This window comes from Arachis stenosperma, chromosome 5 (genome assembly GCF_014773155.1).
Source record: "Arachis stenosperma cultivar V10309 chromosome 5, arast.V10309.gnm1.PFL2, whole genome shotgun sequence".
Taxonomy (NCBI): domain Eukaryota; kingdom Viridiplantae; phylum Streptophyta; class Magnoliopsida; order Fabales; family Fabaceae; genus Arachis; species Arachis stenosperma.
Window position 1 is genome coordinate 11,682,229 of NC_080381.1, and position 26,856 is coordinate 11,709,084.

Consider the following 26,856-nt stretch of genomic DNA (forward strand, 5'->3'; position numbering starts at 1 on the left):
GTAAGACAACTAACATATATAGAAATAGTTCTGATGGATGATAAGACTAATTGATTATTTTTTATGATTCCTTCAAGTGATGTTAGGTCTAGTTTATAAATATTTTTAATAGCTTTATAAGTGCTAATGTTTTTTATATTTAATTTATTTTACAGTGTGATAAAATTCATTGTTCAATCAAGAGTTATTTGGTAAAGATGTTTGATAATGAACTGATCGAGAGGATGGTCTATGCTTCTCAAATTTTGTAATCGAGGAATCAAGCAGAATTTATCTTCGAACTGCACACGTGTGTAGAATAACTTTTAAGAAGAAGTCACATATAGTAAATACGGTTGATGATCGTAAAATTTCTAACGATCATTTCAATTTTCTTACACATGCTAATATATTGAAACAAATAAATAAACAGTCTAACTTATTTGGTACGTAGTTAATTTGTATTAACCTACAAAAAATTATTTTATTATTTTAATTTTTGCCAAGAAATTATATAATAGCATCATTTTATCGATAATATAAATTTTAACATTTAATTTATGCAAATGTTTAAAATGGTATTGTGACTTTTTCAAAAGTATACCCTTTTATTAATATATTGTTAGTTTTATTGTTTAATATAAAATAAATTGATAAAAATTTTTACTTTATAAGTAATTTATTATATTATTCATTTATTTGTCCTTAATTTGATACTTTTAATTCAATTTTTTTCAATTAGATGTTATCAGACTCTTGATAAAAAAAAAGAGCTTATATCATGGTCAAAAACATAAAGAAGTGGTTATTACATTTGTGGTTGATCTCCATGATTTGTAATATGTAATATTTTAATATTTCACAACGAAATTTTATTTTGTAACAATTATCTATTTATATGCAAAATCTTTTATCTTTTTCATGATATATTACTACTTATTTTTCTTAATTCCTGCTTTTATTTAGAAATGAAGAAAAAATAAAGTTCACACTGGTTATCAATTTGCAACCCAATTACCCAATTATCTACGTGATCACAAAGCAATCGAATACATACTTATTCTCCAATTTAAAAAACTTAACAAATGTATTGGTAAGCATATTGGTTTAACTTTTTATTTAATATATTTGTTTATGTTATATCTATAATCATATTATATCTTTTTTTTACGTATATATCTTTTTAAAAAATACTTTTAGTATTAACACATGGTATATTAAATAAATATTTTAAACTTAACTATAACATATAATAAAAATAAAAATTAAACTAAATAGATATTACAAACACAAATACAAGCACAACCCATTTAACCTAGCTCCAATCACAATCACAATAAAAAACTCTTTAACCCATCCGTTTAACTACCTCAAATAATTTCATAGTTTCATTAATCTATTTAGCAATTTCGCTCTTCTCCTGACTAGGATCATGAAACTCATTATAATTGGGATCTAACTGCTACCTATTACAACTAAACCCACAAACAACCTTAAACCCAAATAGTGAACAAATTTAGCGACTACTCAACGACGTAAAGAACAAACCTATTGTGCCGTCACGTGCTCGTCATCGTTGTGCCATTACGTGCTGGTCATTAGAGTAGATTAATAAAAATGATTAATAACTACATTAGAATTAATATACTTAACATCATATTAAAAAAAATGAACAACACATGAGATATTATTTTTTTATTAATCAAATGATTATAATTTAAATTAAGAGTAAAAGACAAATAGGTCCCTGACCTTTTAAAACGGAGACATTTTCGTCCCTCAAGATTAGAAAATACATTTCGATCCCCCACGTTTTAAAACGGCGGACAATTATACCCTTCCGTCCGTTTTGGGCTAAAAACGACAACGGAACCAGCTGACATGGAGGGGCAGTAAATGACCTGGCCGTTACACTTAATGAAGTGGATTGGGACGATTTTTTAGTGGACAAATTAGTCCCTTAACTCTATGCAAACGCCACTATTGATGATTACTCTCACTCTCACTCTCACTCTTCAATTCTCACCCTTACCAACCATGCCTCTTTCTCTATTGGCCGTGCTTTCTACCCTTCCAAGATCCCAACAAAATCTTCCTTCCGTTCTCAACCTCCTTCATCTTCTCCATTGCACCATTCAAGCACCTTCTCTCTGGCCATGATTTTGTGTTCTTGTTCTCACCTTTTGAAGGAGCAAACGGGGTTAGCTCAGCTCAGCACCTTGGCCTCTTCAACTTGACCAACAATGGTAACCCCAAAAACTGTGTTTTTGGGATTGAGTTTGATGTGTTTAAGAACCAATAATTCAATGACATCAATGATAACCATGTGGGTTTGGATGTGAATTCTCTTACTTCTTTGGCCTCACACGATGCTGGATTTTGGGTCAGTGGAAAACATGATGAAAAGTTTAAGGAATTGAAGCTTAACAATGGTGAGAACTATCAAGTGTGGATTGAGTATTCAGATTCTAGAGTTAATGTAGCAATGGTTATTGCAGGGAAAAGAAGGCCTAATAGGCCTTTGATTAGTGAACTTGTGAATCTTTCTGATGTCTTTTTGGATGAAATGTTTGTGGGATTTTGTGGGGCAACAGGGCAACTTGTTGAGTCACAAGATTTTGGCATGGAGCTTTAGCAACTCAAATTTTTCGATCGGCGATGGTTTGGTGACTACGAATTTGCCTTCATTTGGTTTTGTTTCAGGGATCAGTTTTGGGATTTTTATCTTTGTTATTGGTAGTGCAGCTATGGTGTTTGTTGTTTTGCTCAAAAGAAAAAGAAGCAAAAGAATGGAGGAAGAGGGAAATATTGAAGACTGGAAATTAGAGTATTGGCCACACCGTATTAGTTATGAAGACATTTATGCTGCAACTAAAGCATTTTCAGAACAGAATATAATTGGATTTGGAGGTATGCTGAAGGATGTGGCTATGGGGGTATTGTATTTGCATGAGAGTTGGGAAGTTAAGGTGTTGCATAGGGACATAAAAGCAAGCAATGTATTACTTGAGAAAGATATGAATGCAAGGTTGGAGGATTTTGGACTCGCCCGGATGCATCATCATGAGCAGATATCTAACACCTCTCGAGTGATCGGAACGGTTGGCTACATGGCACCGGAACTGCTAAGAACCGGGAGAGCCTCGAGCAGCGGCCATGGCTTCCATCTTGCATTTTCATGAAATAAGGCTCACTGCGGCGTCGTTTTGGCTTTAAGGAACGAATTTGTTCACTAAGAATTCGTCACAATCCACCTCATCAAGTGTAACGGCCAAGTCATTCACTGTCCCTCCATGTCAGCTGGCTCCGTTGCCGTTTTTGTCCCAAAACGGACGGAAGGGTATAATTGTCCGCTGTTTTAAAACGTGGGGGATCGAAATGTATTTTCCAATCTTGAGGAACGAAAATGTCTCCATTTTAAAAGGTCAGGGACCTATTTGTCTTTTACTCTTAAATTAATTTTAACAAAACATCTTAAAATTATAATTTTAATTTTATTGTAGATGACACAAATTATTATATTTGTATATATAAAAATTGAAAATTTATAGACCACGTTGCTCTCCTAACACTCAATTAAATGAATTTTAGTTGGGGTTGAAATTGCAATGTAACGACATATTCGAGACAGATGCACGTGCAACATATGGGTATATTATATAGAGTAGGCTACTAGTGAAATGAATAAAGTATATTTTTTATTTTTAAAATTTATTAAAATTTTAAAAATATTTTTAAATTTTAATTTTATTTTAGAATTTTTTATTTTTATTAAATATATTTTTAATAGTTAATTTTTTTTAAAAATTAAGATTAATTTCGTAATAATTTTATAAAAATAATTTTCAACATAATAAATTAAATATAGTTGTTATGTATTATTGTTGAATTAATTTTAAATTTTTAAAAAATTTAGCTGTTAAGAATATATTTAATATTGATTAAAAATTTTGGAGACAAAATGTATATAATATTCTTATTTTGTAATGGAATGATGATATACAAAAAGTTTTAGAAAGGAAAATGTGGGAAGTATATATAATTATATGGTTTAATTATTCTGTTCTTGGTTTTTGTAGTTTTGTGAAATTTTTAATTAGGTTTCTATACTTTTTCTTTTAATTGAGTCTATGCACCAATTTTTTTAATTGAGTCCTTATATTTTTTTTATTTGAGTCTTTGAACCAATTTTTTTTAGTTGAATTCCTATACAATTAAGCCAATTACTATCAAAAGGGATCTAATTGAAAAAAAACAATACAAAAATCCAATTAAAAAAATATAAGAACCTAATTAAAAATTTTGTAAAACTATAAAAACTAAGAAAATAATTAAACCTAATTATATATAGTGATGGATGACTCTCTTTCTCCTCTCATATTTTCATGAGCCGATTTTTGGATCTTTTTATTATAAAATAAAAAAATTTTGTTTTAAAAAATAAGTTAAACTAATATTATTTGTTGGAATCCGTTTTTTTTATTTTCTAAAGTTCATCTAAGTGGTGGGCAAACTTTTGAAAATTATATAAAATTTGTTTAAGTCATAGGCGAACTTCCTAAATACACACTATATAATATCTTTTATATAAAAAAAAATATTTATTTTCTTCGAATATCTAAAATAAAAATTTTTCATTCTCTGTGTATTGTTAACTAATAATGTGTATTATAAAATTTTTTCATAGTATTGTTAACTACTTTTTTCATTATTTATTCTTATTTTTTATTTTACACAATATTTAAATATTTACTATATTATAAAATATATTAATAAATATAATAAAATAATTACTGATTAATATTTTTTAGAGTATTCATTAATATTTTTATAATATAATAAATATTTTTTATTTTAAATTTAATTAATATTAATGTATTAATATACACTGATGTGTGAATTTATTAAATCTGTATAAAAGATTTAATCAATAAATATGTTAATGAATATCAATATACTAATGTTAACGGATAATTATTTTATTGTACTCATTAACATTTTTATAGTATAATGAATATTTATTTTATAAACAAAATAAATAGAATGAGAAAATGTACGTTTGAAGAAAGATCGCTTTGGACTTAGACGGGTAATTTTCAAGAGTTCGCCTAAGATTTAAGAAAACTTCATAAAAACTCAATAAAATTAAAAAAAAATACATATTCCAAAAAATAATGTTAGTATAATTTGTTTTTAGAAATATTTTTTATTTTATAATAAAAAACTTCACTAAATTTATGGTGTTTATTATCGGAGTCTAATTTTTGTCCAATTTATTTTATATAACAAATTTTAAATATTTTAAATTTATTAAATTTTATATTTTTTTAATTAAATATTAATTTTTTATATTTTTTTTAGTAACTACACATCAAATTTTCAAGCACTATATAAATATTTTTTTTGTATTTTCTGATTTTTTTTATTGTACTCTTTCTATTATAAAAAGTTATTTTGAATTAGACATTTTTAAAAGTTCTATTTTGCTACTTTTAGTATTTTCTATGTACTAGTTAGAAGATCAAATGGTGAATGTAGTGGTAGGATCCCTTCGTATGCCATCTCTGGTCCTAACCTCGTTTCCAAACCCAAGAAGTCCGTAGTAGTTCTCTTCCACGGCTCAGCGGCGATAGAATCATGAACTGTTCGGAGATGTTAACGACCATCACTGCTGATGGAGTCAAGGCCTTCTCCCCTTAGAGATTCACAAAAACATTTTATTTTCTAATCGATTTCATTAACGACTTTCTCAAGGTTTGTACTTAAGGTATTCAGCACATTATTATATTTTATTTGAAGCAGTAGACTTGCTCAATATTGCTCAACCATCAATTTGATGGTATGTGTTTGAATTAAAATTTGTAAATAAAAAATTACATTAAATTAATTTTATAAATTTAATTTTGATAAAAAATAAGCTAGTGTTATTGTAATTTATGTTTAATAATTTTGTGTTAAAATGGATTATAATAAAATAAATATTATTTGTATTATATTATTTAAAAAAATAAGCGCATCAGAATTTATGGTATTTGACTATCAATTAGTCATCAATATTTAAAAGTACGGGATAAAATATGTTTTAGATTACTAAACTAAAAGAACTAGATTAAAAATATTAAATTGATAGTTAAATAATGATAAATAATAATAATAATAATAAAGTTTCATGACCTCCTAACATTTTTTTTTATTCAAAATTATGTTTACATAAAAATTATTAAAATAAATATAAATTTATATCATTCAAAATAATATTTTTTTAACCCTTTAATTTATGTATTGAAATTTAGTACTCTCTTCCTCATAATGTTTCAGTATTCTTTTTTAGTATTTTTTTTAATTTGGTCTTTCTAATAAAATCAATAATTTATATTATAAAAAATAACAAAGTTGCATACAAAATATGTATTAATAAAAATAATTAAAAAATTTGATATAAATATTGAGTATTAAAAATTTTATTAAAAAAAATTACAACAATATGCATAAAAAAACTCTAAATAAAAATATCCATACTATGAACAAGAAAAGTAAATAAAAAATTGATAAAAAAAATAGTCTAACTTAAGAAGAGTACTAAAAATGATAGTAAAAAAATTATTTGTTTATAAAGCATAACTATAAAAAAATATAAGAATTTTGATGATTGATGATCGTTCATGATATATCTTCTAACAAATGAAATTGAATGATAAAATTGACCAAAAAAATAATTTTTTTTCGATTACTTCTCCAATTTAACAATTGAAAGCAAAAAGTTATAATCGGTTACTTTTGGTGAACGAAGTTAAAACTCATAATCATTTTCGAATCTCGAAAAAAAATAATCTAGATTTTGTCTTTTGTTTTAATATTAAACCAAACACACCTATAGTCCCACCTACAACCAATCCGAGCAAAACATCAAGCAAACAATACAATAATTAATTTTTTTATGAATTTTCTATTTTTTTTTATATATGTGAAATAAAGTGATCATTCACTTAGCATTCCTTAAAAAAAAAGTTATCTGAAATTGGTTATTTGGATTTGAGTAAAAATAAAATGGTATTTGCAAGAGACTTCAATACTTACTACTTAAAGTTAGTAAAATTTTTAGACAAATTTTTAATATATTGAAATTTAGAGATACACGAATTCTAAGGTGATATTTATACAGTGAAAATGATGACTTTATCATCACTCTTGTTACTCCCCTTCCTATTCTGGTGAAAAATTATTTTTCTCTTTTATCTAAGAGTTGTTAAATTCTTATATTTAAATTGTTGGCAGATCTATTGCTGCAGTTAAGATTAATTAAGATTCTGCTCATAAGTCGGGCGTAAGGACCAATGGATCCACTCCCCATGTAGGTGGATAGACAAAGAAAATTTTTATGCATTGGATTTGTCTATTTTGGACCTGATTTTATTATTGGATCGGGATATGAATATTGTCCGTATTGGCCTATTCGATGTCGAGTTTGTTCAAGTCAGTGTTAGACATTCAGCTGAGTTGCTTCTTGAGTCACTATTGTTATTTGTACAAGTTGGTAAAGTCGGATATGAAGAGGTCGGCTCCTTTCTATAACCGCTTACGCATCTTTTCAGTTACCTTGGTAACAAACACATTAACATCCGGTTTTTTAGGTAATCTTCCTTATTCGTTTCTCATTCTCCTAGCCCTTCCATAAATTTCATGTTCTCTTTCCTTTGCATGCAGCGAATTCATCTTCTGTGGGGTGAGAATGATAAGATCTTCAAAAAGGAGCTTGCGCACAACATGAAAGAGTAAAAATCATATATGCATACAGTCTGTGCATACTTTTACTGTTTGTTACGGATCCGGCCCACGGATTTCACACCCGAAACGGTCTCCGAATCCGGTTATCCGGATCCAATCCGCTTTTTCCTTCTAGAAGGTCTGGAACCGACCCACTAGAGCTTCTAACTAACAATCAAATTCAGATACCTCCCTTATCTCAACCAAATAAGATAAGTTAAAATAATTCAAACGTCTCCCTATCTTAACCAAATAAGATAAGATAATATATTCACCATCATCTATAAATAGAGGACCCAGGTTCCTCCAGGTATTCATTCATTCCTCACACCTTCTACCTCTTAGATCCATTCTGACTTGAGCGTCAGAGTGTCTTTGCAGGTACCTCCCCCCTCATCGCTCCAGTCAAGTAATCCGGCATCCGCTTCGACCTGCAAGTTTCTGATCCATCTCTCAATCCATACCAAAGACATTTTGTACATTGGCGCCGTCTGTGGGAAACTTGCAGCATTGTGACGGCATGGCAGATAACCCAGAAGAGCAATCCTCAAACTTACTCACTTAATTTCTTGCTTGTAACTGAGAGCAAAAAGGAATAATGTTTCCTTAACTTGCATTACCTTCTTAGCGATAACACACCTTCGCCCTACTCCAATGGCGAAATCCCAAAGGAACAATGTTTTTTCGACTTGCAATCGGCTTCTTAGTGATAACACTCTTTATGCACCTTCGCCCTAATGGTGAAATTCCAAATCCTCCAAGCCCAAAGTCTCGCCTCCCTTTAGCGGGACACCTCCACCTCTTGGACCCTCTCATTCACCACTCCCTTATCCGTCTTTCCAAGCACCATGGCCTCATCTTCTCCCTCTACTTCGGCTCCATTCCCACCGTGATTGCTTCTTCTTTCGAACTCTTCAAGCTCTTCCTCCAAACCCACGAGGTCACCTCCTTTAACACTAGGTTCCAAACCTCTGATGCGGGAGACTGCCAAATCGTGGTGGCATGACGGAGAATCTCGAGGAGCTCCAGCCAACACTCCAACTCAAACCCACAAAGCCCAACTCATGAACTCTAAGATAACACTCCTCCCACCCACGGGAAGATAACAAGCGCGGCATATCGCCAACCAACCCCAACCTAGCAACAACCAAGAGAGGACAACCGTCCTCCCACTAAAGCCCGGCCACCCGACGGCATGGGAGAGAAGGCGGTCCAGATAATCCAAGAGCTGTGCTTCAGGGTGCAAAACCTCGAAGGCCGAGTTACTACCAAGGAACGGTACCACACAAAAAGCGGAAGAGATGGTACCTCCAGGTCAAGATCTCGCCACAGGTCGCAGCACAGCAAAAGACACGATCGTAGCATCTCCCGCGACCCAGGACACCGACGCGACACGGAGGATGACCGACGACATCGGGAAGCCAAGCACACAAGAAGCGAGCATGTGATAATGGGGCCACCCCCTTGACGGAGAAGATCCTAAGAGCAAAACTCCCCAGGGGCTTCGACAAGCCCACATACATAAGATATGACGGAACCAAAGATCCCCAGGAACACCTGACGGCCTTCGAGGCTAGGATGAACATGGAAGGGGCCGCTGATGCGGTTCGATGTAGAACCTTCCCGGTAACCCTAGCTGGACCTGCAATCAAATGGTTCAACGCCTTCCCAAACGGGTCCATAACCAGCTTCCACGATATCTCAAGGAAATTTATGGCCCAGTTCACCACTAGAATCACCAAAGCCAAACACCCCTAGCAGCTTGTTAGAAGTTCCCCAAAGACAGGATGAGTCCACGAGGAAATACCTGGACAAATTCAACGACGAATGCCTAAAGGTCGACGGACTCACAGACTCAGTCGCAAGCCTCTTTCTGACCAATGGGCTCATGAATGAGGATTTCCAAAAGCATCTCACCACCAAGCCGGTTTGGACTATACACGAGACCCATAGCGTTGCTAAGGAATACATAAACGATGAGGAAGTAAGCCAAGTCGTAGCCACATATAAAAGGCATCACGGCAGCACACAACACGACAGCACGACACCTCAACATAATCCCCCACAAAGAGAAAACCATAAAGAACATCCCAAACCAGCAAACATAAACCGACCCCGCAGAATCAAAAAATTCTCTAACTACACACCTCTGACGGCCTCGATCACCGAGATATACCACCAAATAGCAGATCGAGGTATTCTCCCGAGGGCCCGACAACTCAAGAAAAGAACGGACGGCAACAAAACCCTGTACTTACTGCGACTACCACCGAGAATACGGACACAGGACACAAGACTTTTTTGACCTAAAAGACGCCCTCGAGCAAGCCATACGAGACGGCAAACTCTCCGAGTTCGCCAAAATCATCAGGGAACCAAGATGCACAGAAAAAGACAGATCACCAGAAAGAGAAGGACGTAACCCGAGGACACAGAGACAAGCCCCCAGGGAAAGCCCTGAAACAGATCCGACCATTAACGTGAACTTCATCACAGGCAAAGACACCCCAGGAAAATCAAAATCAGAACTGAAGAAAGATCTCAAGATCCTGGCAATCAAATACCAAACCCTAACCGCCACCACCAATAGAGCGATAACATTCTCCCCCGAGGATTGCCAGCACGGCACCTCGGCAGAAGACGCCCCCTTCGTCATCTCGGCAAAGATTGGAACCGGGCTAGTAAGAAGAATACTGGTGGACACGGGAGCAGATTCCAACATCCTCTCCAGAGGAGCTTTCGATAAGCTCGGACTCTGCAATGACAACCTCCAAAAATACCGCAACGGAGTAACCAGACTCGGAGACAACTCTCTCAAACCAGACAATTCCATAGGGTTACCACTAACCATTAGAACCAGAAGCCAGAGAAAGACCATCCTCTCCGAGTTTGTGGCCCTCAAGGACTCCACTATCTACAACATCATCCTTGGAAAAAAGATGATCAACAACCTATCCGCTGTCATCTTCACCAAGATCCTAATCAGGAAGTTTCAGGCCGATAATGGCACTATCGAAACAATACACGGGGACCGGGAAGTCGCAGTAGAGTGTGAGAACACCAACTTGGCCCTCCGCAAGAGATCTCGAGACGCGGCAGGCATCTTCCTTGCCGACCTCGATGCATGCCAAAGTCCACGCAGAACCATGGGAGGAAACAAAAAGATGCAGAGTAGAGCCTTGCAAACAAGGTCAGGAGTATAGCACACCAATGGGAGCTAGCCCTAAAACAGAGAATAAGCCTAGGGTACAATGGCAGCACGGTACGACGAGACTTCGGACCAGGAGACCTTGTCTTACGACAAAACAATATCAGTCTACCCACTCCCGGAAAAGGGAAGCTCATGCCCAACTAAGAGGGTCCCTACCAAATCAAGACGGTAATCGGAAAAGGAGCCTACAGGCTCGAAAGACTAAATGGGACCAAGCTCCCAAGATCCTGAAATTCCACCAAGTTACGGTGCTACTATACCTAGAAACATCCTTCCAAAGCAACAAGATCGAGGTCATTTAAGACAATCTATTTACCTTTTATATTTTGCCTTCTTCACTTTCATTTATTGCTTAAGTTATTCAATCGTATATTTTCTTACTGGGCACTATTGACTACCCTCATCGGAAGGTTTTAACGAGGCCCAAACCACAAATGAAATTCATTTTTTCAAAAGCATTGCCCCATTCGATGGCACGAACTAAACACGGTTTCCCGAGGATTGATTACCCCTAGGCCAACAAAATGGATATCCAAATAAGTAAACGGCTATTCAGGAATCGATCACCCCTAGGCCAACAAAACGGATATCCAAATAACAAAACAGGTATCCAAATAACAAAAAATGGCGGCCCGGGGACCAATCACCCCGAGGCCCACAGCACGGATATCCAAATAAGTAAACGGCAACCCAGGGACCGATCATCCCGAGGCCAACAAAACGGATATCCAAATAAGTAAACGGCTACCCGGGAATCGATCACCCCTAGGCCAACAAAACGGATATCCAAATAACAAAACGGGTATCCAAATAACAAAAAATGGCGTCCCGGGGATCGATCACCCCGAGGCCAACAGCACAGATATCCAAATAAGTAAACCGCAACCCAGAGACCGATCATCCCGAGACCAACAAAATGGATATCCAAATAAGTAAACGGCTACCCGGAAATCGATCATCCCGAAGCCAACAAAACGGATATCCAAATAACAAAACGGATATCCAAATAAGTAAACGGCTACCTCGGGATCGATCACCCTGAAGCCAACAAAATGGATATCCAAATAAATAAATGGCTACTCGGGGATCGATCACCCCGAGACCAACAAAATGGATATCCAAATAACCAGACGAATATCAAAATAAGTAAACAGCTACCCCGGGATTGATCACTCTGAAGCCAACAAAACGGATATCCAAATAAATAAACGGCTACTTGGGGATCGATCACCCCGAGACCAATAAAACGGATATCCAAATAACAAAACGGATATTCAAATATGTAAACGGCTACTCGAAGATCGATCACCCCGAGACCAACAAAACGGATATCCATATAAGCAAAATAAGCGGCCCAGTAAGAGGCCAAAAACAAGTTCATAATAAACGGCCCAAAAAGGCCACACAAAACAGGCATGAGGTTACGGTCTTCCAACTCACGGAAAGCCGAACTCATCAACACTCTGCCAAATGGCACAAGACGATGTCACTCCCTTTTCAAGCGCCTCACAACCTCCCAAACTACAGAGAGCTGAACTCCCCAAACAATTCAACATTGAGACCAAGCAAGCATGCTCTCATGCTCCGAGGGCAACTGTTCTTTGACGTGTTCTCCGGGTCTTCCTCAGAACGGTCACCAAACCCGGGATTTTCAAGATTAGGCCATCCTCACCGTCCAAAGACGGATCAATAACTTCCAATATCCTGACCCAACATTCAAATTCAAATACCTCCCTTATCCTAGCCAGATAAGATAAGATGAGATAACAAAACCCTTGGAAAAGCATAACTGACAAAATTCCCCTTTTGAGAAGAACAACGGGCATGCGATAAGGCGCCCAGACCAACCATAGCTCAAATTGATCCCCCACACTGAACTGCAAAGCAACCAAGAAAATACCCACGGCCTCCTGATCAACCATCAGGACTCGGGCTCTTCTCCTAGCAGGCCAAAAAGATCTACTAAAGCCATAAACGGCAAACACGAATCCTCTAGCGACGAGACCGACCTTGCTCGCTTTCTCACTCCGGGGGCAATTGTTACGGATTCGGCCCACGAATTCCACACTCGAAACGGTCTCCGAACCCGGTTATCCGGGTCCGACCCGCTTTGCCCTTCTAGAAGGTCTGGAACCGGCCCACTAGAGCTTCTAACTAACAATCAAATTCAGATATCTCCCTTATCTTAACCAAATAAAATAAGATAGGATAAGATAATTCAAACGTCTCCCTTATCTTAGCCAAATAAGATAAGATAAAATATTCACCATCACCTATAAATAGAGGACCCAGGTCCCTCCAGGTATTCATTCATTCCTCACACCTTCTACTTCTAAGATTCATTCTGACTTGAGCGTCGGAGTGTTTTTCAGGTATTTCCCCCTCATCGCTCCAGTCAAGTAATCCGGCATCTGCTTCGACCTGCAAGTTTCCGATCCATCTCTCAACCCGTACCGGAGACATCTTATACACTGTTTTACCCTCCTTCATTTAGCTGGTGATTGAGAAGACATGGTAACATGCATGTACATGACATGACATACTGGAAGGCATATAAAAAATGCAAGTCATCACTTGATTCACATGGAGAGAGATCCTATGCATTCAATACGTCTCTCAACCATTTTCTTTCTTTCCTCATATCCCTGACTCCCAATTAATCTTCTATTTCACAACCATCTTTGGCTCTATCTATGTTTAGAGATCAAAGTGGCTCATGAACAAGCTAAACAGTTAAATAAATTTCATTGAGATCCTCTAAACTTGTTCAAATAAATGGGATTGAAATCCTCTAAACTTGTCCAAAGTGGTCATATTTCATGCATCTAGCTACCACTTTAAACATTGTCTTGGAAGATTCCAATCTACTTAAATACATTTCCTTTGTACTTTTAATGTTTAGTAAATTCTCTTTTCAAACAATGTCCCAGTATGGTTTTCTCATTTTATGATCTATATAATTATGTTGAAAATTACAAATATCACATATAATTTTGTAGAAAATATAGAAACGGTTAAGCAACCAGTATGAAGAGTATAATAAATTAATTTTACGTCGAAGAAAACAAAAAAGAAACTAAAAATTTATAAGATGCGAGACTCATTAACTTGATGTTCTAAGATTTTGAGTTGAATATGATGTCTTCTCATCGTGTGTTCTATCATTTACTTTCTTTCTTAAATTTCTCTCATAGAAAGTTCATCCGAGTGGCCCAACAAATGATATAACAAGAAACCAGACACGTTATTCCAACTATCTAAAAGAAAACTGAATTTCTTCCAAAGTTCTTCCCTTAGTCTCAGGAACCCATATTGCCGAAAAAGCAACGGTAAAAGCAGCTACCACAGTGTAGATTGCGAATGTTCCTGTTTGTTAATACCCACAAAATTAGCAATTTAATTAATAAAATATATACTCTATATTGTTTTACAACGATTTATTTATTATTTTGATTATATCTTTTTTTTAATTATTTTGTGATGATAAATTAGCATGAAGAAAATTATTCTGCCTCGGATACATACGAGAATTACACCTTAAAACATGTATAAGTCACAAACCTGCACTGTTCCATGTCAAAAGCAAGTTTGCTGTCATTGTGATCATCCAGGAAGTCAACCAATTTGTCAAAGTAGCTATACTCCCTGCAAGGCCCTTTATATTCACCGGAAGTATCTGAGTGAATCATAATTAAACATATTAATGTGACATTCTCTGTCTCAATTTTTTTAAAATAAAATCATTTACATTAGAAAAAATATTTAATTTGGTCTCTGAAATTACACTCGAGCCTTAATTTAGTTTTTAAAGTTTCAATTGTCTCAATTTAGTTTTTAAATTTTTCAAATTTTAATCACATTAGTCCCTGCAGTGATTTCTTTCACAGAGTCAATTGAAAAGTTTAGAGACTAAATTGAAAGAATTAAAATTTCAAAGACTAAATTAAAACTCAAGTGTAACTTTAGGACCTAATTGAGTATTTTCTCTTTACATTATTACTAAGCTACCGCTACTATGTACCTCAGACATTATAAGCCAAGGAATAGGTCCAACACCTAGAGAGTAACCAATCACCATAGTCTACAAAAAAAATGATTGATCAAGCCGCTAAAAACTAAAACACATTATATCAAATGAAAATAAATTTAAATGTTCAATGTAGCCAACAAAACATGCTTACCACCAACCCAACAACAGAAACTATTCCCGAAATGTTGTATAGATGAGAATCCACAGATGTGAACCCCTGACAATCTCAATAAAATCAACTAGTTAGTTAAAAACATACCCAATAAACTGATGAAAATCGAATCACAATCTTATATAGTTACTAGTACCAACCTCCAGATAGAATGCTATAGAAACAATAAGAAGGCTAATTGTCATTACAGATGAAGATATCTGCATATCAGAGCATAAAAGATGTGAGATATATCCTTGAAGAAAAGAAAAGAAAAGAAAGGAAATAGAAATATAGAATCACATATCATAATACAATAAAGAGTATGAAAATGTTGAAGGATCAATTAATTACTCACTATTAGAAGCAGCCTCCGGCCACTTTTGTCGACTAACCAAGTAGTCAGTCCAGTAGCTATGACCTGATGAACATGAGAATTCAAAAGCTGGTAATGATTTATGATAATTGTATCTCTTATTTGATATTTACATGAATAATTAGTATCTAACCTGAATAGCTCCAAGTCCAACTGTAGCAGCATTGCTAGATGAAATTCCTATTACAAAATAATACTTAATAAAGTTATCAATATAATGAAGGAAACATGCCTACAATTAATAAGAGATGATGGGTACATAGAAAAGATACATAACCTGCGTTTGCAAAGATGGTACTTGAATAGAACAACACCCCATTGGTACCACTCAATTGTTGGAGTACAAGTAATCCAATCCCTACCTGCAAGTATATATAAGATTTTGAATATTCAGGGAAGGGACAAACACAGAACAAGGGAACAAACACAGCATACCATTAAAGGATACCAATATCTTTTCATCTTGAGATCTGCAAACCGGATTGTAAATGTCTTTCCGGTCGACGCCACCGATCTCTACAGAAATATAAGTGTGTTCAGCAGTTATTCTTGTTCTTCAAGTATACCGAGTCTAAAAGACTAAAGCCATGTCTTGAAAATGCTCTTATTATTGTGACGCATGCACATGAATCTTAATCTTATGATGTAAGAAAATACCTTAATTTCGTGTACTTCAACAGATATATCTGTGTCAAATCCTCGCAACACTTGCAAAGAAGTCTCAAACTCTTCTGTCATCCCCATCTTGGCCTAAATTCCCACAACAATCCAGAAGAAAATAAATAAATAAATTCATCTAGAGCATAACACTGTCTTCTTCTTTCCTTTTTCAGGATTGCGAAAATTCAATTAGTATAACAGACAACATGTGATCCATACCAACCATCGGGGAGATTCCGGTATAAAAAATAACCCAGGTATTAAAACTATACAAGGCAAACTTCCTGCAATTGAAAATGGAACAAAAAATGCTATTTGTTACAAGGCATAGTTTTTGGCATGATTGGAATTATGACAAATAATTAGAAATTAGTCAATTCTATCAAAATTCTCTAAAATAAAGGATAAATTACTTTTATGATATGTCTAATTATTGTTGGATGAAATGAGTTGGCTTATCCTAATTAACATTAACTCTTAATTTAACCTAAGTTATGATAATTGAATTTTTTTTCTAAAATATAGCTATAGTATTAAACATAAATCATAAGCTCCCTATGATTTTATTTGGCAATATCATGCACATTTAGTTCAAAAAAAAAAAGTGATAATGACCAAAGATCACATTAAAGAACTTATAAACTAATTATAACTGATGTTAGTTAAATGCATTTCTCACTCTAGGAATCTCATCACTATTTTTTTGCCGTTGAAATTAAACTTTAAACGACTTTACATTTAAAAATTTACTGGATAACTACATTTATTAAGGGGAGCAAGAGGAAGAATAAAAAATGTAAAATACTAGAACAGATTTTGCTTTGGTTGCAAAATAACCAAACTCAGCTTTTAACCGACTATTGTATTATTATCTTCGATTCATAATCACAAAGAATAACAAATTTGACCTATTTTAATCGCTCTTCATAATTACAAAATGGAGCTTCTCTAATAATTCTTATAAATTTTTTAAAAAAGGTTATACTTTGGTTAATTGGTTAAGTTATTATAATTTAGGTTAAATTAAGAATTAATATTAAGTATGATAAACCAACCCATTTTATCTAATAATAACTAAATATGTTACAAGTAATAAATTATCCTTTATTTTAGAGAAAGTCAAAAAGAATTCACTTTAGAAATTTACCTAAAACTGCAAGTGCTCTCCAGTTAACAAAAAGGCCTAAGAGGTATGCCAACATTATTCCAATTGTGATAGAGAGCTGATCAACAAATATATTACAACTTTTATTTCAAATAATAATATATAATAAATGTAAGAGGTGAGAAAAAAGAGATGAAGTTTTGACTTTTGAGAAGCAAAAGTAAGTGGTACCTGATTGACCGATCCAAGGGTACCTCTCATGTTTTGAGGTGATATCTCAGCTATATAAACAGGAACCTAAACACAAAGTTAAAGGAAAACCATAGTACACTAATTTCACTTAGAAATCAAAGTCCAAACAAAAAAAAAAGATGAAAGGGACATCATGATTACCACGTAAGAGATTATACCAACGCCAAAACCTTCCAATAATCTCCCCATAAACAGAAAAGACGAGTCCTATATCAGTAAAAACAAATTAATACATCCATTAAAGTATTAAACCCCAATCTGTTAGTTGCTTATTAACACTTACCTTGGCAAAAGAGATTGCGAGCCATCCTATTATATTTGGGATTGCAGCAATCATCAATGACTGCATTCAACATACCAAAAGCACCACAATTCATTCCTGTATAAAGTCAACCTCGAAGAATGATTCTTTCTTACCCCTTTGCGACCAATGTATTCAGACATTTGACCACTGACTATAGCTCCCACCATCGCCCCCACATTGGATAATGATCCGAATAAAGAGAACTGCCCCCATCACAGCACAAGTAAGCAAAACGGTTTATGATCCAAATAAAATCTAAGAAGGAAACAGAACCAACCAAACCTCTGAAAGTGAGAGCTTGAGATCACTAATTATACTTTCCTGAGTGGGAGAAGAATATCCACACTGTACAATGCGAAAAGGAGAAGATTACGGAGTGTATATATATATATATACCAAAGAGTGAGGAGAATTTGATGGTGAATGTTTATGTACCGTGAAACCAAACTGAATCGGACCCAGAGCAACGATGAGGACGCAGAAGAGAATGGAGACAGAGGAATCTCGCACCACCTGAATTGAAGATCCTATGATGCTGGACTGTCTAGAACCCAACATCTTGTACCAACTCCCATTGTGCAGGAATGGCTTCCTAAGCTCCTTGTTTCCATCCTCACCACTACTGCTATCTTCTTTCGCCTCTCTCATACTAAGAATCTGGAAACTGGATCTATCAACAATCTATAACTGCTGTATGTGATGTTTGTAACAATCAAGGTATTTGACAAGTGACAGTCATACAACAAAACATTGACACACATCTACCATGTTTTGTTTTTATATTAAAAATAACCACAAACTACAAAAAGCTTAACATGGTTGTTGCCTTTGTCATTTTCATTTCACCATCATCAAATCATGTATGCAAGATGAATACAAGAGACAAACCATCTTTCTGGTGATATGTCACGAGGAGTTGCTGGCTTTGTGAAGATTAGATCCATCCAATTAATTATGGACCCACGAATAATTAAGTATCCTAATTAAACACATGGGATAACATTATTTAAAAGCTACTGCATTTTTATATTCAGTGTCCTTAATTTGACTTGGACCTAGAACAATCTGCTACCATACTACCATTCCATCCAATTTTACCACTTATTAATTCGACTTTGCATCTCAAAAACAAAATATGTGTAAAATAAAAAAATATCATATGTTTATGTATAAATATATATTATTTAATTTATTTTTAATATATATTTTATATTTTTAAATATTTTTTATACGAATGAATAATTTATTCTTTGATTTTATATGTACCGTTACATTCTAAAACCCCACATAGTAATATATGTCTAAAAAAGTAATTAAACAGAAAAATATTAAGGGCCAACAATTTATTTTATATTGACCAATATTTCTCACCATAAATTTTAATATTTTTAGTTTAATAACTTAATAACATATTTGTAACAAACACTTTTAAATATTGTTATTTAATTATTAATAATAAATAATAAATTTTGTTAGTCTTCTAATCTTATCCATAATTAAATAAAAAAGTAAAGTTACGAGAAATTCATGTAACCCTTCAGATGTACTTAAAGCCATATTTAATTTTTTTCTCAAATAAAAAAAATATGATTCTTGTATTTTTAAAATAAATATTTTGAGATATCATAACTTCAAGAAATTCATTCTATATATTATATTATCTAAATAAAAGATTCTCCACAAGTTCACTTCTATTCAATTTATATACTAGAATAAATTATTAAAATGGTGCTAAAAAATTCGCATAACGGACAAAACAAATATTAACGATAAAATAAGTTTTTGAAAATTTTTAAAAATAATAAAAAAATTAGATATTAAATATATATTTTAAAAAATATTTTTTGATATTAAATTTTAATGCACATTTTTGCAAATCATAAAAATAAAATCTTTTTATTTTTAAAATTTTATAACTTTTTGTCAAGTGAAATTTTTTTAAAAAAATTTTTATTGTGAATGACCATTTTTTAAAAAAAAATCTAGATATAAAATGTTGTTTTGAATTTTTTTATGTATTTTTTAAATATTTATTCAAATGCTGTCATAAAAAATTAGATCTAATAGATAAATTGTTTACTAAATATAAAAGTTATTGTTATTTATAAAAAAATATAATATTTATTGATTTTTTTGTCATATTTTTAAATTATTTATCAGCTGTTTTATCGATATAAATTTTTTTTATCAATGGCTACTAGGGGTGCACATGGCCCGGTTCGGCCCGAAGATTCGGCTTGACTCCGAACACTTTAGAGACTAATTTAGTGTGATTTTATCGGGTCTAAAGTCGGATAAGGGTCTCAAAAATAGATTCGGTCATCATTTCGGGTCGGGTCCGGGTCATCCGAACTCGGTCCGGTGGCCCGGTCATCATACACAATTAATATTTTGTGTTATTAGTGATGGATGATAGCTATTCTTATGTGGAATTTAAATATTGTAAACATTAATATTTTGTGTTATTAGTCATTATAAGATTATAAGTTAATGTGTTATGTTTAAAATGCATAAGACTTTAGACTAATGTATAATATTGTGTTATTTGTATTAATTTAAATATTTGGTGTTATTAGACAATATTAGTATTGAATATGGTTATGCTTTAATTTTAGAGAATAGTTGGTTCTTGTTATATTTTTTTAAACAAATTTTACTATGTGAAGTGTGAAATAATTGTTGGAGATTAGGTGATTTTTATATGCTAAAGATCTCGGTTTTCATCCGATTTTTACCCGATTTTTATCTGACCCGAAGATGCGTAGGTTTTATCGGGTCTAGAATTGGATTAGGATCTAAAAATGAGAGTGAATCCTCTTCAGTGGAAAAAAAACTGGATGGTATCCAGTGAAAAAAAACTGGATGGTATCACCTTTCATTGCATTCTCTCTCACATTTATTTTTAATCCCACCTATAAAATTAAAGGTGAAAAATTACACTTTATTCTTTCCAATAACAAAAAAAATGAAGAGAATCCATTTCCTCTAAAAATTAGGCTGCGTATATTTTAGGTTGGATTTGGGTTAAGCCAAACTCTGTCCATGTACACTACTTTTGAGTTGATAATTATAAAAATAAAATACTTTTACTAGAATAGACTGAATCGTAATACATATTTATATAGTTCTACTATCAACACAATAAAACTAAAAAATTGCAGCTGTTGGAAATATAAGAATTTCCTAGACAATGAAATGACCAGTTGTTGATTCCCGCCCTATTATGATTTTGCAAGTAATTTCACCTTAAAAAAATAAACATTTTTTTAATCTTTAATTAAAAAAAAATCAATGTTAATAGTTAACAAAATAAAGTAGGACAAAGAAAAGTTGCTTTGTGCATAGAATAGCAAGAGCCTATCCCCATAAATAGAAATAGAAAGACCTTTGGTTGCAAGGTAGGGTTGACTCATCCTCATTCTGTTGTTCCTTTTTCTCAATTGTTTCTGAAAAAAAAAATGAAGCGAACTCGATCTCAAACCAAAGAAAGCATTTCCGTCTCCAAATCAGAATCCCTAACCGCTTCCTCTTCCAAACTCCCATTTCGCGCCAAAAAGATCCCAAGACTCCCCTCTTCCTCCAACAACAACAAGAACAAAGAAACCCTCATTCCCGAAGATTCAACACCACCACCACTACCCACTCCCAAACCGTTGACTTTTACAGGGGAAATGGAGCTCGCCCTTCACCACCTCCGTGCCGCCGATGTCACCCTCGCCGCCTGCATCGACGCCTTCCCGACGCCGCACTTCCATACTCACCGCTCTCCCTTCTTCTCCCTCGTCAAGAGCATCATCTCCCAGCAGCTCTCCAACAAGGCCTCCCAATCCATCGAGGACCGTTTCGTCGCCCTCTGTGGCGGCCCACACTCAGTTGGGCCTGACTCTGTCCTGGCTCTCTCGGCCCAACAGCTCCGCGGAGTCGGGATATCAGGGCCCAAAGCCACCTACCTGCATGATCTGGCAAGCAAGTACCGCGATGGGCTCTTGTCGGATTCGTCCATACTGGAAATGGACGACGAGACTCTCTACAAGAAGCTGACGATGGTGAAGGGAATTGGGCCTTGGTCGGTCCACATGTTCATGATCTTCACACTTCACAGGCCCGACGTTCTGCCAGTTGGAGACCTTGTTGTTAGGAGAGGTGTGGAGCGGTTGTATGGGCTGAAGTCATTGCCTCAGCCTTCGCAAATGGAGAAGCTTTGCGAGAAGTGGAAGCCCTATAGGTCTGTTGGGTCTTGGTATATGTATAGGCTTGTTGAAGCAAAAGGAATATTGCCATTGCCACCACCAACATCCCTACTTTGACTTATTCAACTTTTTGCTCTTTTTTGTTTTGGGCCTCATTAGGTAGTCCATTAATGAAACTACTTGGGCCTTCTTAAAGTGTACGAAGCTAATGAAGGCTTTATTGTTCTATTATGTGCCAGTAATGAAACATATTATCTTTCTTCACTCACTGTGCTACTTGGAAGAAAAAGACAAAAGGTGAGGATCATAAGGTATGACATGGGGCACTTTATATCTTGGGATAGATAGAGTAGAGCTTAGCACTATGAGACAAAGCAATAGACGACAAAAGATGATGCATCATTCATTCATGTTTTAAAGTTTTGTTCTCTTGCTTTAATGATAACAATAATAATGCGTGCCAATAAACTTGATGCTGCAAAATGCTAATCTATCTTTGTCTTACGTATTTACGTAACACAAGCAAAGGCGCAGAAGAAATAGAGACAACTGGCAATGAGCAAGAATGATCAAGTTAAGGGTTAAATGCACGCATGAACCTCGTATATTACGGACGTGGGACGTCCTTCCTGCGTTACCCGAATAAATGCCATTGCCCCGTACAAACACTATTATAGCATGTGAATGTGATGCAATATCTAAGGTTACAGTTTGACGTAATATTGTTATAACAAATTAAAGAATCTTTACTTTAGGGCAGCCTATTGCAAAGCTTAGCCAATGACACTATTAGTGGCTAGTGGTTACAGAAATAAAGATATAAAGCCAAATTGCTAAGTGGTGATGATATATATACGGTAATAAGATTTCAAGTTCTGCAAATTAAGTTGGGTTCGTCTAATTATTAGTTCATTAATAAATATTAAGAGTTTAAATTAGGACAGACAATATATACTTAAACAATATATACCTGCTGCGAATAAAATAGAATACGAATTTAGGGTATATCATATCTTATCTGTATTTTTAATATATTATATAAATAAAAATTTAAAATAACTACTAAACTAATTATTTAAATTACTAATTTAATATACTTGTTATTTAAAGAGTAATGTTGTAAGCATTTAAAATTAAAAGAAAAATGACACATTTATTCTTATTTGTATTATTTTAATTTTATTAAAAAATTAATAATTATGCTATTTATAATTTTTTGTTAAATTTTTTTAAAATTTTATTATTTTTAATTTAAATTTAAATTTAATTTTTAATTTTTTATTTTATTAATTTATATGAAATATAAAATGATAAAATTTTATATTTATTTAAAAAATTTTAATTTTTTTGTGGGCAGAATAAAATTAAAAAATTTAAGATACAGATAGAATTAGTGTTAAAAAATATAAGATTGAATTTAAAAAAAAATTTAATTTACAGATAAAGTTAGAATAGAATCTAAACTTATTCTATTCTATCAATTGTCATTTCTTATTCAAATTTTATATTATATATGTAGTAATTTATTAATCAACAATAAATTTTTAAAAAATTTAAATAAAGTTTCAATGTGTATAAGCTCCACCAATCTAAATATTTCAAGCTTATAAGCTCCACCAATCTATTTGCATTTACCCACGTGCCCGCGTGCACTGCCTGATGTGACTCCCAAAATCCTAACCATTGCATTGGATTAAGATGTTTTTTAATTAGTGGAAATTCAGGTGCAGTCAATTTTAAGTAAAGTTTATAACTGAGAGCTGTTAGATGATTTGACTGATTTAACTAAATTTTCATCTAACGACTCTCAGCTATTAACTTCACGTGAAGTCGACTGTATCTAAGTTTTTAACCTTTTTAACAAGAAATGCTAGGATTCTAGGAAGTTAATAAATTTTGTGATTTGTAATCATTAATTAACTATTAATAATATTTTTAATAGTGTAAAATTTTATCTAATAATAAAAAATTACTCATTTTTTTACTGGTTAAATACTAACTAAATTTTGATAAAAATATTAATTCCTAAACTTTCTATTTTTTAATTTCCTTCTCTTTGATTCTGCCTTCAAAAATTGCTTTTTATTTTTAATTAACATGAAAGTTAGATAAGTGTAATACAAGAAAATGAGGATTTAAATATATAATACATAAATATAAAAATTAGTAACGTTTTACATAAAAATTATTATATACAATTTAAATGAAATCATTAATTATGATTTCATAGAAGAAAAAAAAAGAAAAAAAATTAGAAACAGTTAAATTAATGATTAATGACTGAGAATTATTTAAAAATTTAGAATTATCAATTTAATAGAGAAATTTATGTGCCATCAAAAGGAAGAGAAAAAGAGATTTTCCAAAAAATCGGTACTACCAATTTAAAAGAAAAAATTTTAAAGAAAAAACGTGACTCTCATTTTTTCTTTGGAAAAAATTTTTTGTTTTTCTTCAGATTGATATTTTTTTTTATCATATAGCTCAGTACGACAATGCTAATACTGCATATTTAAAGTCACCCCTATCGGATTCTAGAAGCACTAAAAACCTCACCTTAAAGTAGTGCAGATAAAGATCGTGAATTCAATTTGCATAAGATAGATTTTTACTAATTAATACGTACGTCTTCTGTTCGATCTTATCTACTAGAATGCTAGCTGGAGTGTTATTTAGGATTTGTCTTATAGCTACTTACTAGGACTTAGGAATAAAAATGAAATGATAAGTTGATAACTTCTATCGCTAGTTGGTTTTATATGTGTAAAATTTACAAATAAACCGTCAAGCATACACTTAGGGTTTTAAATTGATTAGACAAGAGAATATTGCTTTTGTATGAAAGTACAAGTATAAAAAATTTGAAATTAGTTGAAATGGCATGGATTTGCATGAATAAACTAACTTGTACATATATATAGATATTGAAAAACCATAGCGAGAAGTTGTGCACAAAAGTTAATTAAAAATTAAAAAAAGAGAAAATAATGGAGTCCAGTCCACAGGAATATATATACTTGGTTGGGTATAAGCCACGTATAGGATCGATGGTGCCTTGTTCTTAGTTGTGGGTGTGTGCATGTATCATTATTGGTTGTTCCTTAATATGGTAGTTTAGTAACGATAATGTTAGATAAACATAAAAATTATCAGAAATTATCTTATTTAATATTTATTAATTATTATAATAATTAATAAATATTAAATAAAATAAACTTTAATTATTTTTAATTAATTTTTTTAGTTATAAAATAATTTTATTTAGTACTGGCTGAGTGAAGGGAATCGTTCCATCTAACAAGCTAATAATATTTTAGTAATAGTCAATTAATAATAATAATAATAATAATAATATGTGAATACACTAAAAGATGGTGGATCATCGGATAACTTATAAAATTGTAGTATTTGGAAACAGAAACTTTGATGTTCTCACGAGATATTGTTCTCGTTGCTAAACACTTGTCTGTACTCTGTAGCATTGTTACTTCCCAGATAGTTATAAGAGAGCATGCACACCGTTAGATCAAACGGTTACACATAATCTAGTGATGTGAATAGGGATGGAAATAAATCAGACGGTCTATTAGACGAGTGTAGTGCACAACTCCGTTACTTTCAACTAAAATCGTGTTTATCTAGCGCCATAGTGTAGAACAGTGTCGCCTCAGTGCTGTTGTCCCAACATTCCTGAAATATGGAAGAAACAAGGCATGAAATCGAAGAGGAAAATACAAGAACAAGATCAAATACAACAGAAGAGGAAGAAGAAGTCTTGGAATACGAAGAAGAAGACATAGAGGAAGGTGTAGAGAAATGCAATCACAGTCTAGTAGGAAAGCTGGTGACAGACAAAAACATCAATCCAACATGGGTCCAAACGGCTATGTTCAACATTTGGAGAAGGCCAGAGGGCTTTAAGATGGTAGAGATCAGGCCAAAACTTTTTCAGTTTTTCTTTCATAAGGAAATAGACATGAGAAAAGTTCTGAAAGAAAACCCATGGATGTTTCGAAATTCATGGCTACTGATCAAAAAATGGGAAAGAGGAGTAAACCCAGCAGAAATGGATTTTTCTAGAACAGAAATTAAACTTCAAATATGGAACATGCCAGAGCATTGCAAAACAACAACTCTAGGAAGAAAGATCGCTACTAGGGTGGGAGAAGTCATGGAATGCAATGTATTCTCAGTGGGTCCAGGAAAAGGAAACTTTCTTAAAGCATCAGTCATGATAAGGATAGAGGATCCACTGAAAGAAGGCCTAAACATGGGGAGTAAGCAAGATGGTTTAACAAAGGTGGAGTTCAAATATGAAAGGCTGCCTACATTTTGCTACTTTTGTGGTAGGATCGGACATGATGTAGCAAACTGTGAGATAGCAGAAGCAGAAGAAGAGCACACCAGTGGTTCAAAAAAAAGGACTAGGAGCATGGCTAAAAGCAGATATAATAGGCAATAAGGTGGAGCATTCAACAGAACAAGAGAAGCCAACCAAAATGGGAAACAAAGAAACTGAGAAAGGAACGCAACAAGAAAAAGGAGAGGTGTTGGAAAAAATGGCAAAGCTAACTATGAAGGAAAAGAGCCAGCAATGCATAGAATACAAGGAAGGAAGCAAAGTTTCAAACAGGGAGAAAGCACCACATCAAACAGCAGAGGTTGAAACCATTACCATCGAAGAGACGAATAAAGAGGCTACAGATCATGGGGAAGAAGACAAAAAAAAAGGAAAGAAAGTAGATAAGGAAATAAAAGAACAAAAGAAGGACAATGAGAAAATAGAGGACAAGGAGAAATCTCAACTTCAGAAAAATCAAAAGAAATGGAAGAG

At 33.4% G+C, this 26,856-nt stretch overlaps 3 protein-coding genes and 1 pseudogene across 3 annotated transcripts; 3 read left to right on the forward strand and 1 right to left on the reverse strand.

Moving 5' to 3' along the window:
* The first annotated feature begins 1,955 nt into the window (after positions 1 to 1,955).
* LOC130980422 (probable L-type lectin-domain containing receptor kinase VII.2) lies at positions 1,956 to 3,161 on the forward strand (annotated as a pseudogene).
* A 10,857-nt stretch (positions 3,162 to 14,018) lies between these two features.
* LOC130982218 (sugar transporter ERD6-like 4) lies at positions 14,019 to 18,720 on the reverse strand. Its single transcript, XM_057906117.1, has 18 exons — positions 18,268 to 18,720; positions 18,115 to 18,177; positions 17,946 to 18,035; positions 17,812 to 17,871; positions 17,670 to 17,735; positions 17,508 to 17,573; positions 17,319 to 17,394; positions 16,391 to 16,455; positions 16,169 to 16,261; positions 15,947 to 16,027; positions 15,789 to 15,873; positions 15,645 to 15,691; positions 15,494 to 15,556; positions 15,297 to 15,356; positions 15,136 to 15,201; positions 14,976 to 15,035; positions 14,516 to 14,630; positions 14,019 to 14,320 (listed from the first exon to the last, which is right to left on the reverse strand). Exons 1-18 carry the CDS (start codon positions 18,478 to 18,480, stop codon positions 14,208 to 14,210), a joined length of 1,482 nt encoding a protein of 493 aa, XP_057762100.1. The 5' UTR covers positions 18,481 to 18,720; the 3' UTR covers positions 14,019 to 14,207.
* Positions 18,721 to 21,233: 2,513 nt separating this feature from the next.
* Positions 21,234 to 22,286, forward strand: LOC130982516 (alkylbase DNA glycosidase-like protein mag2). Its single transcript, XM_057906554.1, has one exon. It carries the CDS (start codon positions 21,291 to 21,293, stop codon positions 22,137 to 22,139), a length of 849 nt encoding a protein of 282 aa, XP_057762537.1. The 5' UTR covers positions 21,234 to 21,290; the 3' UTR covers positions 22,140 to 22,286.
* Positions 22,287 to 25,719: 3,433 nt separating this feature from the next.
* LOC130980423 (uncharacterized) lies at positions 25,720 to 26,484 on the forward strand. The gene has a single exon (XM_057904106.1). The coding sequence runs from the start codon at positions 25,720 to 25,722 to the stop codon at positions 26,482 to 26,484; it is 765 nt and encodes a 254-aa protein (XP_057760089.1).
* Positions 26,485 to 26,856: the final 372 nt, after the last annotated feature.